This window comes from Oxyura jamaicensis, chromosome 3 (assembly GCF_011077185.1).
Source record: "Oxyura jamaicensis isolate SHBP4307 breed ruddy duck chromosome 3, BPBGC_Ojam_1.0, whole genome shotgun sequence".
Taxonomy (NCBI): domain Eukaryota; kingdom Metazoa; phylum Chordata; class Aves; order Anseriformes; family Anatidae; genus Oxyura; species Oxyura jamaicensis.
The window spans coordinates 103763346-103778280 of NC_048895.1; the positions used below are offsets into that span (position 1 = coordinate 103763346).

The 14935-nt window shown below is 35.4% G+C and overlaps 1 protein-coding gene across 4 annotated transcripts in view; it reads right to left on the reverse strand.

Annotated features, from left to right (window-relative positions):
* The window catches only part of ROCK2 (Rho associated coiled-coil containing protein kinase 2), a 119231-nt gene that overhangs the window by 20003 nt on the left and 84293 nt on the right, over positions 1 to 14935 (reverse strand). For all 4 annotated transcript variants that reach the window (XM_035323302.1, XM_035323303.1, XM_035323301.1 and 1 more), the window contains 12 exons: positions 13667 to 13811; positions 9191 to 9329; positions 7378 to 7469; positions 6390 to 6549; positions 5588 to 5651; positions 3615 to 3694; positions 3285 to 3333; positions 2398 to 2533; positions 2179 to 2270; positions 1677 to 1923; positions 1263 to 1369; positions 462 to 621 (listed from right to left, as the gene is read on the reverse strand). In XM_035323302.1, the coding sequence (XP_035179193.1) occupies positions 462 to 621; positions 1263 to 1369; positions 1677 to 1923; positions 2179 to 2270; positions 2398 to 2533; positions 3285 to 3333; positions 3615 to 3694; positions 5588 to 5651; positions 6390 to 6549; positions 7378 to 7469; positions 9191 to 9329; positions 13667 to 13811 (1471 nt within the window). The remainder of the gene's footprint in view (positions 1 to 461; positions 622 to 1262; positions 1370 to 1676; positions 1924 to 2178; positions 2271 to 2397; positions 2534 to 3284; positions 3334 to 3614; positions 3695 to 5587; positions 5652 to 6389; positions 6550 to 7377; positions 7470 to 9190; positions 9330 to 13666; positions 13812 to 14935) is intronic.

Here is a 14935-nt window from a genome sequence, read left to right on the forward strand (position 1 = left end):
TACGCATGGTGACTATGGAAGCCTAGCAAAGGCTTTACTATTTTTAACACTATCTAGTAACCTATTTAAGTTGTTATGCTGCTGACATACTCTATTTAGGAAGACAATAAGCAATTTGACTATGTAGATAAGCTCTTGAAAGTTTATATTATTAAAACTGTTTGAAAGATTTAAGAAAAAAGAGTTCAGAATACCTAGCACAAAATAAAAAATCGTGATGTCAGCAACAGAGAGCCTACTTTACTCAGCAACTGTCTGTCTTTAACCTAGCAAAGCAGACAGATTACAACTGATTTTTAAAACTGCTTTACAATGCTAATTATATTTAAAAAAGAACAGAACTGAAAGAAAAAAACAAACAAAAAAACCCACTACATTTAAATTCCCAATAATATTAAAAGATTATATTACGTACATTCTATAATTTATACTTAAGTCAAACTGTAATGTCAAATAAATACCTTTCATGGCTTCAGATTTTGCTTCCTCTATAGATTCATAAATCTTATTTTTGTCTGCTAGTCGTGCTTTTGTGGCTTTATGTTCAGCTTCCTCTTGTTCAAGGTTCTGCTGCATAACTTTGAATTTGTATGTCATATCTATTTCCATGTTGCTCTTCTCCTGTTAAAGCAAAAAAAAATACATTAAAATAAAATTTAAATACATCAGGTTAAATACAAAATTTTCGGCAACAGTAACATCCTACTTGGAAGTAAGCTAACAGCAGAAGAAACAACAAAGATCCTAAGGTGCTAAGAATACATTTCATCAACTGTTTTTCTGGTGATAATATTCTCTGGAAGTTTACAGTGACATTACCAGTTGCAAAAAGTCATGGAATTAGACCCTTAAAAAACAATGTTTTGTGAAAAGAGTACAAAAATTACATTTATTGAAGAATTGTTTGAATACTTTTGCTTCAATAAAAAAAAAAAAAAAAAATATTAGCCAAAACCTTTTTTATTTTTGGCAATACTGACAGTTCAAGGTCGGATTTTACACCAGAAATGACGAGTTATTTCTGCACTGCTACGCTATACACTGGAGTGCATTATTATGTACTTTAGAAATACGATATATTGGAAAATGGTGTCTTTCTTTTTTCTCCACTTTTCAAATTGCAATAGCAACAACAAAAAAGTGACACTGAAAACAAATTGTATTTTTTTCACAAACTTTGTCCCATGTCTCAATTAACAAATGCACAAATTTAAAAATTAAATAAGAATGTAATAGCAAAGTTTACTTAGAAGTGCTGTTACCTTCTCTAAATCTGTGAGCTTTTCTTGCAATTGCCTCTTCTCCATTTCCAGTTTGGCTAATGCACTCTTTCCATTTTTCACTTCTTCCTCCAGGCTAGATATTCGACCTAAAAATGAACAAAACATCCATGAGGCTGGGCAGTGTTTGAAAAAAGAATGTACTGTATCTACTTAAACAAACATTTCAAACATAACAGCTTCCAGTTCTGAGCTCCCTTCAGGGTGATTTTAGAAGTTATCAATAACACTTATCTTATATATATCCTTGCTCATTTTCACTTTACTGTGTCCTCACTTAAATAACACTGTATTAAACAGCAAACTAATCTAGTCACAGTTTGAAGCTCAAATAACATCACCAAAACCTATTTTTACTTCTGAAACTAGAAGAAAGCTTAACAGTTGCTGTAATACCTTGTAAATCGCTGATGATCTCTGATCCATGACTTCGATCTCTCCTTTCTGATTCTAGAGCTGACTGAAGATTGAGAAAGTCCTTCTCTAGTTTGAGCTTAGCATTCTCCAGCAGACAATTCTTATCCTGCAGTTCTCGATTATTAGCTTCCAGTTGCTGGATTTGCTTTGTACTTTCTGTTTGGTTCTTCCTTAACCTGGTTGCAGTATCAGACTCTGATCGCAGCAAAGAATTGGCTTCATCCAACTAAGGATTGATAAAAACATACTTCAGAAACAATTAAAATGTAATATCTACCAGTGCTATTACAGATTATTATACAAAACAGATTAAAGATTTTTTAAGATTTTTTAAGATTATTTTTGAACACCAGAACGTGAAAAAAAAAAAAAAGAATGGCTTTTAAAACTTTATTACACATTTTAACTCCCACCACTACTAACACAATCTGAACTTCAAAAAGCTGCTATTTTAAAATAAACATATAAAAAGTTGGCATGCCTGTCTTTGTAGTTGATTGATTTTCTCATTGGATATTTGAGAGTTCTGATTTCTCTTTTTTAAATCTTCAAGCTGGTCTTTCAAACTGTTAACTGAAACAAAAACAATTCAAAATTGTTAATCAATGTAGTGAAAAAAAACTTTAAAGTGAACTATAACTCATTTGTTTTATCTTTTAATAAGACACATCAAAATAGAACCCTTCATCTTTCAACATACCCTCATTTTCTAAATTGCGTTTCTTATCTGCTTCATGTTCTGCTTTTCTCTGGTATTCTGTATTCTTATGCTGAAGAAGAGCCTTCTCTCTTTCTAGCTGTCTGACTGCAGATTCTACATTCTTCCTTGAAGTTATCTGGGCATATTAAAAAAAAAACAACACACTAATTACATACAGAATCCTGACATTTTTCAAGCGATAAAGAACAGCTCACTCATTCAGTTTAGTTCAGATGGAAGAAAGAAATGTTCCATTTGCTTACTGCAAACACAGCATATCAGAGCACATATTCAAATACAGCCCAGAATAACTACAGCCAGGAGTTTTTACCATTTAAGACTGAACGATGGCTTGCCTTCAATGAATGTTGTAATCTGTTAGCATCTAGCCCATGAAGCACAGAAACACACATGTACTGTAAGAGCTCAACACGCACCTGAATGAACATTACATTAAATTATGCATGCCCTCTGCAGAAATGATAAATTTGCAGTAGCATTAAGGTGCAAAGCTGTGCTGCGCAAAATAGGGTCCTTTTGCTGATACAGTTTGGACAGCTACAAAAAATGCTGCAAAAAATGGGCATCCTTTTCCATCAACATCACTCTCATCTTCAAATATAATTACTAGAATTGTATATGGGGTATTTATATTATGTTATCCTCCAAATTAAAAATTTGGAGATTCTGAAGATAATGAGATTAGAGAAGTCATAATTAAAAACTTTCAGCAGAGACAACAATTTAATGCTTGTGAATATCAGGAAATCAGCTGGTGCTACTTGCCATAAATATACAGCTACTCAAAAGTAATTTTGCGGTTCCTAAGAAAAAAAAAGTAACACATAAAAATGCTCAAATTTTAACTTCAATAAGAAATAACTTACCTCTTCATCTAGCTCTTTCACTATCTTCTCTAACCGAGTATTAGTAGACCTGAAGGAATTTGAAAAATATTTTTAAACCTTACTGATTAAAAAAAAAATTAGACTGTTTGGATACGTCTCATTAATTTTATGTTAACTACTCTATTTTCAGCAATTGCATGAACTTTGAGGGCTGGGGAAATCACTCAAACAGTAGATTCTTATGGAGAGACAGAGAACAAAAAAGTATCCATGGGAGTAGCAAGAACTTTTAAGCTTTTAATCATTCAAAAACAAAAGGTGTAATAACAGTTCTTTATGAACATATCAAATATTTCAACATAATCTCACCTGTACTTCTGTTCTAGTTCATCTTTGGCTTGTAATTCATTACTGAGCTGTTCTTCTAACTTGCTTATTTTTTTCTGAAACTGAGCAAAATGCGAAAATAAGCATGGCCATTATGTAAGATTGGAATCACAGTGTAAAACAATTTAATAACAAAAAAAAGGGAAAGCAAGGAAAATGAATTCAATCTACCATTATGTGTTGCTTTTTTTTTTAAAACCATCACCAGAAGATTATTGCATTTCTATTTCTCATCTGTACAAGTTCTTAATTGTGATAATTTTTAAGATACCAATGTGTAGCAACAGAATTTCCTACATGCTATATTAAAGCTAACTGTCACAGAATTATGTGCCACAGACTGAGAGTCATAAAATTTCTATGGGCAAAGAATGTTGCTGCTGGCCATTTGCTCTCCTTTTTCTCTGTCTAGAGTCCTGCTGCAGCAGAATTTTTGGGGTAGTCTTTTCTAAGTAAAATATAAACAATAAAATAAAAAGATGGGCACATAAACATATTGGACAATAGTCAGAGAATATCAGATAATTCAGAAAATTCTATTCAGAAAATACTAAACATGCCCAATGATCTCACTTACTCAGAATATTTTTCTCATCTAGCGCAAGCAGAAGATAAACACTTTTGAAATCTGGGAATGTTTTGTTTTCCTCACTAAAATATTAAAAAGGTATTGTGAGTCAAGTACTCCCAAATTAAAAAGAAAAAAAAAGGATTAAAATTATAATGAGCTTTTAAAATTGACTCATGTCTTCAGGCTTTCCAATTAATTTATTTTCCTCCCTTTCTCTTCCTCCTCCAACGCCTAAACATAAAATGTAAAAATGTGGTTTTCTAAAATACTTCGTAATTGTTACAATTATAATATTACCATAACACGGACACTTAAAAAGACATCAAAACCCAAGATTCACTACTTGAAAAAATAAAAATTAAAAAAGTTGTCAGGATGAAATGCAAAGTTTTACCAACTACACTTACTGTCACAATATAAAGCAAGTATCATGAACATGGCACTCTGTATTTTAAACAGTTGCATTTCTTATTAAACAGGAAACTAAAACTATTATTTTGTTCACTAATGACAGGAAGGAAAGAAGTGGAGTCCAATAAACATTTGCGCTTAGATTTACGCTGCCCAATACATAATGCATTTCCTTTACAACTCCTTTTCAACGTTTAACAATTAAGTAAGCTTTAACAAATGTTAACCATAAACTACCTACACTTGAGTAACACAAATGTTTAAGTAGTAAAATGAAGTAAGTTTGTTACATGAAAAAATCTGTAGCATTCTCCTGTCATCTGCATATTTAAATTCAGTTGGCAATCTTCAAAAATTGGATAAACATGCTTCAGACACTCATTTCAACTGAGGGAAAGATTTATGCTCATAAACATTCCTTTATCAATGTAGGTGACAATTTACTTTTCCAAACTCTGGATAAATTTGTCATGAATCACAGACAGTGTGCAGCCACAATTCACGACCTTTCCAAGAGTAATGCTGTTTAGAGCAAACAGAGCCTTACACATTTGTTTTCAAAACAAATTATGGATTCCAAAAGAAGTCAAGAAAAATCTGTATTCATTCATCTTTACACAGGAGTACCTTAACACTTGAATATAACAACTCATTCATAAACTATTTCAAAACACAATTGGTTTACTGTTAGCAAATTGTCCAATAAACATTTACAGTATTTCATGATAAATCATGTCCACACAAATTATGTGGGAATGATTTGCTTCCTTTCATAATTCAAATAATACTCACCTCCTTGCTGTATTGTAGAAGGAAAACATATTTTTTATTAATGAACATAAAAAAACTAAAAGCCCTCCCCCCCCCCCCCCCCCCCGAAAAATTCTTGACACTGGTTTTGACTTTGCTTTTTCTTAACAGACTTAACCAAATTATTTAACCATTCATTAATACTTACAAAAATGGCACTGACCTCATTTTTACTAGATTGCACCGATTCATTTTCTCTGCAAGGTTGAGAGGAGTCACTTAGCAACCTGTCAAAACCAAAAACAAATCCCTCTTGCCCTTATTCCAGTTTTCAACAACTCTGGCAACCTCACCAATCAAGGCATTTTAATCACTTCTCTCAAGTCTTAATTTGACCAAGGCTATTCTCAGAATGAAGCTTGTTTTACCTCGGTAAGAGCTTTCTAATTTGAATCTTTTCTGATTTTAATGTCTCTAATTAGAATCTTTTCTTAAGTGAAGTATAGCATTTGAGACACTTCCAAATCCATAACAGCTTATTTTTAAATTAATACTCACAATTATTTCATGACTATTCAAACACACTGAATACAACTAACAATGAAAAATAAAGGCATGGGGGAGGCAAGTAATGCCATAGAAAGCTATTGTTTTGTGTAAAGTTTTTTCTAATTCTACTAATACAAAATTATTTTAGAGCTAAATTACAAATCTAGTATTTTAAAATCTAGTATTTTAAAATCTAGTATTTTAAAATCTAGTATTTTAAACTCAAAACCAGATTTTCAAACACTATATATTTTTATGTATATAAAAAATACTATTTTTTTAAAAAGAATTTTATCAAGGTAGACACAACTGTTATATTCTACTCAAATTTTGCATTTTGTATCTTCACAGTTGGACACAAATGAATATAAAGCTATGAATAAATTATGTATCCAGGATAAAAATAAAGGGGGAGATAGGATATAAGAAAAATCTGCAGGTATACTTCTAAAAATGCATATTAAATTCTCACATACAAATTGTCTCTATAGTAGGTAAATCCTATAAAAGGCAGCTGGTTTCCCACGAAGGCTTTGGGGATTGGAAAGGTTTCCACGTCTCCCTTGTCATCCTCAATGTCATCAAAATTACTGCTGTCTATATCACTGCTAAGCTCAGGAACAACAGGAGCAGCAGCTATAGAAAGGGGAGAAAAGATCAACTTTATTCCAGCCACTTGGCTGGAATCTCTCTAATATTAAGAAGCATACAATGTAAGTTGTCATGCTAGCTAAACATGTATTAAACATGCAGTAGAGCTGTAAATATTACTGTGAAGATTTTTTTTCCACCTACGGAAAGGTATTTTTACATTACTTGCTTAACATGCAATATCTAATGCTCAAAATGTATTTGCTAAAGTAAGCACATTTTAGAATGGAACACTAAATACAATCACCATTTTAAGAAGCTTCAGTAAATACTTCAGAAGTTATGATCAAGCACAGGAACAGAAGTACTTGTTGTTTTTCTGCTTAAAGCTATTAAGTTCTCAATACTTTAAATGAAAAGCAGTAAAACCAAAAAGACCACTCTTAAAGATAGTCTTAATTACAGATTTTTTTAAAAAAAAGGTTAAAAAAGGTTAAAAGGTTAAAAAATGCATAAATAAAACAAATACCCATCAGAACAATAATAACGAAAGCCACAAAAATAGAACCCAATAAGCATTCACTCTGCCAAGATTTCTAAAACATCCAGTTCTGCTGTTCAAATCTATAGAAATCTATAAATTCAAACATGATAAATATGGCAATAATTTCAATGAGAAAAAAAGTGTTTATCTCTTACAGTTTTTATAATACAAATGATAAATAAGAAAGTTATCTGTAAATTGTTATCCTGATAACAGAAAAGATTTGCTTAATTTATAGAGCCTGAAGGTTTTTTTCATATATACTATTAATGAACAATAGCCTTATACACATACTGAATAAAAATCTACTTTTAAAGTAATTTACTTACTCTCTCGAATGTTGTCCCAGTTCCACTGATCACTCTTAAAGAAAGGGTGATGCTTTATTTCTTCTACCCCATTTCTCCCAAGTCGCACATCCCTAAACATAGCAAAGAAGCCAAAATCACATTAGGAAAAACAGCACTTTGTTTTGCTTTGCTTTTGAATTCTGACTTGCTCATAAGCAGCAAAGCAACTTTCTGTAAAGGCTGTCCCTGTAAACCGCATTAATAGTCAAATAAAAGAAAAAAAAATAAAACCAAAAAACCACCAACCACAGATCTATAGTTTCTTGTATAAAATGTACTTGGTTTCTTAATATTCTCTGCCTGCGACTGCTAAAACGTCCAGAAGTTGGAGTCTGCCACGTGGGGAGTAAAGCAAGAGAGAGAGCAGTGAGGCAAAAAATAAGAAGGAACTAAAAACAAAAACAAAACCCAACACCCTGGGGGAAGAAAAAATTGCTGAAGTCCAGTGTCAGCCAAACCACATGACAAACCTTAAGACTCAAGTGAAAGAAGGTCTAACTTACTACACAGAACAGTTATTCAAAGCTGAACTGAAATAAGTATTTTAAGAATTCCATCCTCTGCCCCATAACTAACCCTGACACATCTTTTGCTGATATTTACAATGAATCAAACCTAAAGTTCAACAAGAAACTTCCAGTTTGCCCAAATGAGGTTTCCCTTAAAACGATCTGCAGGAACAGAACATAAAACCGATGCGTGTAACACAGCTAATAAATCACGGGGTAGATGCTTATTTCTTCTTGTCCCTTTAAGTGCCTCAGCAGTTATCACGCATACAGAAAGAAGGCATCTGTTTCAAATAAGTCGCCCGAGCACTGCATTAAATATAAACAGGAAGACGGACACACGTAGTGGAAGTACACCTCACCACATTCGTATTATTAAATTCTACTCCTATTTTCTCTCCACCCTGCAGCTACTGGTTAGGAGCACTTAACGCCTATCTTTCCTGAGCCAGTGGGATCCTGCCCAGCAGAACAAACAATTCTGTTTGAATGCAAAAAAAAATGATAAGACTATGTATTTATGCATTTATTTTTACTAATCCCTCATTCTCTACAAGCTAGATTCTCTACAAGCCAAATTCGAGTCATCACCAGAAAGCATAAAAAGGCATTATCAATCCATAGTTAACTTTGGACCTACAGTGTTGTTCTTTTAAATCAAAGAAATTTAACATAATCTGTGCTTTCTGACACTAAAAAATTAAATATTCAGGTCGAGAACTAATACCAAATAAAACTAGTAACAGCTAATATCAATGAACAGCTCAGCTCCACCTACGGAGACCTCTATGATTAATTTATAGCCAAAACAACATCCTCTTTGTTTGCTAGCTATGCTTATCAATTAGAACCATAAGGTAAATGAAAAAAAGTTCAAACATTCTATGAAAATTTAAACAAATTAGGTAAATGTGTGCTCATCTTCATGAAAGTATGTTTTCATTTTTTATAAGCAACATCCACTGAGCACAACAGGTTGGTCCCTGTCTTTGGGGGCTTAAAAATTACTTCCAACCTTACAGGTTTGTTGCTGTGTTTTGCACCACAGAACAGCTGGGAGGATTTGTTCAGCACAAATTATATTGTAGCACGAGCCATCAGAACTGCTCACAGAAATGGAGCACCTGGAAAAAACCCCAAAAGACAAACTAGAGTGCAGATGATTTTGCAGAAGAGACTTGAACATAAGTTAGGAAAAGCAATAGAAGGAATTCATTTTTACAATGTCCATGTGCTAATACCATTTAAAATAGAAACAGTACCAAAATAATACATACACTTACCTGTCAGTTAAAAAGGCACAGATGAGGTTCTTTGCGTGTTTAGAGATTTCCACATCATCTGGGAAATGTAATGAGTTCTTATGATCCATAATTTTACTGTATGTTCCTACTAGTGAGTCTGCATAAAAAGGAGTATCGCCTGAAAATAAAATAGTAAATTGACTGATTTTCAGGCATGTTCAAGTCATGTAAATTGAAAAAGACAAAAAAGAGAAGAGATGTAAAATCTACAAACAGTTTAGCCTGAAAATGTCTTTACATTTGAGAGAGAGAAAAGGAGTACAAATTACAAAATAGTATATCCTACTAAAATATTCCTGTGGCGAAATGCCTGTGTTACATGCTAAACCATTTTCTATATGACATACCGCTGCCAAACTTTTGCCCTGTGAATTGCTTTTGTTCTACCTGAATAGTGTCGCTGTGCTTTCTAATTTACACGATGGATGATACCCACATGTAGCCCCCTCTTCAAGCATTTCCAAGGGTGTAGGGGAGAAAAACTCAGTAAGGATTTACTGAGGCACATTCCCTGAAGAGACTCCACCATTGCTCTCCCAGGTCCCTATTCAAGGGCAGGCGAGCCTGGGGCAAGGCAGTTCTGAGCAGGAGCCTTCAGAGCGTGTTATGGCACTGCCAAACCCAGATTCTCAAATCTTGCTGATGGACAAATTATATCGGCTTGGGTGCCCGTGTTAACATGGGCAGGCGGTTTTAAAACTCACCCCTTTCTCACCCAGAAGCTTGCAGTGTAAGGTTTAGTTAATTTTAGTTTCTTTGCACACATATACTTAGAAAGGTAAAACTGGGACAACTGAAGAAGAATCAGTATCAAGCAAAATATTTGAAATTTAAGTACACTGATGTCATGATGGATATATAAATGGTTTGGATCAGTAACTAAGAGGCTGCAACTTTTACAAAAATCCCTTTTCACAACCAATCTATAGGCTTAATGGAGAAGGTGAATAATTATTTGTTTATTAATTAATATTAATTAACAATAAGTAATTAAGCAAGTGTGAAAGTCCACAAAGACTTTTAAAAACAATTGTTAACTGTCTCTTGACAAGGTTACTTTAGAACTGAAATGCTAATGCTAAAATTCCTTTATGTTGGGTACTGTTACTAGGGTGAAAAAAAGAACTCTTCAACGGTCAAAAACCTAGGGGCTCAGTGCAGGACAGGAAAGGATGGCTCAAACAACACTTGGAAGTTCACAGGTCTTTTATTGGTGGTAAGTAAAAGGCAAGCAGGGGCCAGCTGCAGGAATGTACCCCTGCTTCCCACCAGTGGTAAATCCACATTAACTCCCCCAGTCCATCCCTGGTTGAACATCGTCCTCCTCAGGCTGTGCCTTGATGGTCTGCCCCCATTTTCTTTGTGGGTGCTTGTTCTTGGGCTGGACATCGATCGGCCTCATGCGTCACCATGATGGTCTGCACCACCTTTATTGGTGGGTGTCTGTCTGTGCCTGGACGTTGTTCTCAGGCTGCATCCTGGCGGTCTGCGCCAAGTCTGTTGGCAGGTGTCTGTTCATGGCCTGGACGTTGCTCCTCTCAGGCTGCGCCATGATGGTCTGTGCCAAGTCTGTTGGCAGGCATCTGTCTGTGGCCTGGACATTGGTCTTCTCAGGCTGAGCTCTGATGCTTTGCACCAACACTGTTGGTGGCTATCTGCCCCGAATTGCCATCATTTTGTTAATGTCAACCCTGATGGTCTGCAAAAACTTTGTCAGTGGGTCCACTTCCATTTCTGCATTATCCACCTTTTGACGCTTACAGGGGGGTTGGCCGTTGAGGTCATCCAGTTCTTGGGTGGATTTCCTCTTCCTTCCCAGCCGCACCGTTTCATCCAGCCTTGGACGCTTACAGGGGGGTGGGCCACTGAGGTGGCCAAAATTCACTTCTTCACATTTCCTCTTCTGTCCCAGACGGAGCATTACATCCACCCTTTGGCTTTTGCAGTGCACCGCTCAAAGGTTGGCAGTTCCTGCCTGATTTCTCTGCACCCTGGCTACTCCAAGTCTCCTTGAACTGCAGGAGCGAGAAGCTTGGCAAGATGTTGCCAGACACGGGGCAGCCCTTTTATAGGGTGGGTGCCAGCGTACACTGAGGTGACATCACAGTAGGTGGCAGCTGGCATCACAGGAGGCCCCTTTGTGGCAAAGGAGGCAAATACTGAGTACACCCAGCATCATTTTGCTCATCCTTACCACAGATCTAAGAAGCAGTCTTCTCCATTTCATCTCTAATTTGTCCATCTTACATGGCTCAACAAATGGTCTACCTTGCTGTGGGAGATGGTGCCAATTAGGAGAAACTTCTTAGAAAAAGTGGTTAAAATTAGAAGGAGTTGCCCAAGGAGGTGGTGGAGTCACCGTCCCTGGGGGTGTTTAAGGAAAGGTTGGATGTGGTGATTACGGGCATGGCTTAGAGGGTGATGTTGGTGGAAGGGGTATGGTTGGACCAGATGATCTTGGAGGTCTTTTCCAACCTTAATGATTCTGATTCTATGATAACAAAAGTGATAAGGGTTTCAAAGGTCAGCTAGCCACTATCAAACACTCCAAGCCATCTTATAGGTGTCTGTTTCATAACAATATGCACATGGGAGTAGGAGATCTGTCTTGAATAGTGTCATTATTTCCAGTCCAAATACAAGAACCAGCAAAGTTATAAGGTTATCTAAGAGAAGCAGCATCTTGATTCAGACACTGTCAAATGCATCTCACACGAGCCTCAAATACTGTGTTTGTAAACAAAACCATTGAAGGAAATCATGTTGGTGCTGGTAGACAGGAAATACAACTGAGGTTGGAAATAAGATGATGACTGTAGAAAACAAATAAACAAACAAATTACAGGGCATAACCAGGCCCTGTAATTTTCAGTATAAAGGTGAAGCAGGTTTTAACATTTCAAAAAGACTGCATAGATAGTAAATCACATATCCTCTTCAGAGGCAGAGAGAGGCTCAGATTAAATGAAAAAAAAAAAGGGGGGGGGGAGACATGCATGAGAAGCGCAAAGAATGAAGACAGAAAGTTCAGCAGAAAGGGTACAGTGTTAATCACATGTAGTAGTATGGCGTGGCTAAAACCAAAACAGAAACAAAGCTATGACTTTACTCCATCAGAAAAAGTGTCTAAAAGTCATAGCCTTAACGAAAGCAAAGATTCCAGTCAAGAATATACACAATAAAAAATGATGTTGAGTACTAAAGAAAAAAAAAAGTAGTAAAAATAGTGTAGGTTCAAATATTATAACAAGATAGCCTTTGGTAGGAAAAATACATAAGACCTATGAAATGTTAGAAGTTTTTCAACACACAACTCCAAACTTTATCAAAAACTATACCAAATAAACCCCTTAAACTTAAATGACCCATACTGAAAGCCTGGAATAAAGCCATGGTGATGCAGTGAAATGCAGATGGATTTTTGTCCTAAGCAAGTATAGGTTCCATTATATAACCAAGCTTCTGTAAAAACTGTACCTCTTCACTTTCACTTCAAAAAATGTTTTCATTTGAGGGATGAAAAGGTAATCATCCTCTCAGATACAGGAAAAAGAAATTCTGAGAAAACATTTCTGAGCAGCTATGTCCAGTATTTTAATAACTGAAGAATTCTATTTATTGCTAAAATTGTTTATGAGATTGGTAATTACAAAATATACTTTTTGTACATCAAAATGCCTTAATTCCCAAAGGCACGGAGATTTCAATAGCAGCATATATTGAAGTGTCTTTCCTGGCTCAGGATGCCAGAAACATCAGATCTGCAACATTCCCAGAACATGCTGATTTGAATTTTGAGTAATTATATGCTCAGTTCCATCCTTCTATAATCAGACTATAATACTGATTTTCAGTGTATTTTAAATCACAAATGACTCATCTCTTTAACAGATTATATTCTGTTAGTTGCCATAGCAGTCCAGTTTACTTTATTGGAAAATCCTGACTGAAGCACAAAAGAAAGAATTAAGCTATACTTCCACAGTCATTTTGACATAACAGAAGCAATTGCTGGGAGAGGAGGGAAGAAACACACCAAAGCAAATACAAACAAAACAAAATAAAACAACCATGAAAACAATCAAACAAACAAACCAGTGTTGTCCTTCCCACTCTTTTCCCATCTCTGCATCCCTGACATCCCAATGCTGCCCCAAAGATGGGACAAGCATTCATTGAGATTGTGAGGTAGCTGATCCAAGTCAAAAACTATCCTAAGAATTAGTTTTAAGCTGAACCAAGTCAGGGAACTAATCGCTGTGCAAGCACCCAAACAGCTGTCGCAGCAGAAGAGTGACAGAAAGCCCAGGGAACAGGAATGAAACAACCGCACCAGGCAGAAGCCAAAAGCCGAGAGATAATGACGCACAACCAGCCCCCTGGCAACAAAGCACATGTAAAGGCACAGTAAAGACTAAATGCCAATGTTATTAGCAGAAAGAAATTGCTACTTACCAACTAGCATTTCAAAAAGGAAAACTCCTACAGACCACCAGTCACATTCCCGTCCGTAATAGCCATCGCCCCCTTGTGATTTCAAGACTTCAGGGGATATGTAGTCGGGGGTTCCAACAGCCGTGTCACAGCGCACCATGCCTGTCTGTGCAACAAGCAGCAAGTCAAACAGCCCCATTAGAAATACTGCTGAGTCTTCACACAAAACTGCAGCCAGCTTATTAGTTAACCAGGAAAACATAATAAAAAAAAACATAACCCAAAACACTTGGTTTGACGTACACGTTTGAAAGCTTCTATTTTTTGCTCCAAAAGCAATACGGACCGGAATGACAAATCCTGATAACCTGCTCTCCTCTCCTTATTAAATGTATCTCTAAAAATTGAAAAAAAAATGTGATTTTACTCTTGTTTTCAATATGAACAAATATATGTTATATTGGACCGCTCCTTATCTCACTAAATTCAAGGACAAGTTTCTGAATCATTTTGATTAGCTGAGTTAGGCCCTACAAAGCAGGTATACAACATTTTTGTGTAATTCAAACAATTCAGCAACTTACAGGTAAATTCTTATAGGCACATTTTTATCTTTTTTTTTTTTTTACTTAGAAAAAAAGTTAACAGTTAAAGCTATGTTTAAAGAACAGCCAAGTTTTAAGAAAAATAAAGTAAAATATAACTGATTTTTATTGACATATTAACATAATTGTATTAATGGAGTGATTCTTTATCCTCTTTGCTTCACAGTGACAGACTACAAATGCAGGGGCTAAGTGATGCAGAAATATCCAGATCTGCCAGCATGCTGGTTCAAACTTACAAGCCTTATTTCCTTTAATGAAATTCATTGCATTCATTCCAGAGAGGCCAAATGGATGAATGAAATAAAATCCTGGATGAAGCTAAAGAAGTACCAAAAACACATCTGTCTTTTACTATGTCACTCAGCCTCGAGTCTTTTCTAAGTTACCTTACAAAGTTCTTTGTGCATTTTGCCATCGCCTTTGGCTGACTATTAATAAAGCCATCACCTTTGGATGAATGTTAATACAGGGTATTAGTAGGAACAACTGAAGCCAAAATCCATTATCTAAAGAAATGAAAAGAATCAATTTTGTTTTTGGAACTATCTATACATGGAAAAATTAGATACCAAATTATAGTATTTCTTTTCACATATAATACAAACTGCCAGGAAATTTTATTTATGTACAAAAACAGGATCCTGGAAAGTCATGAACCAGTAGGCCAAAACCCTAATACGAT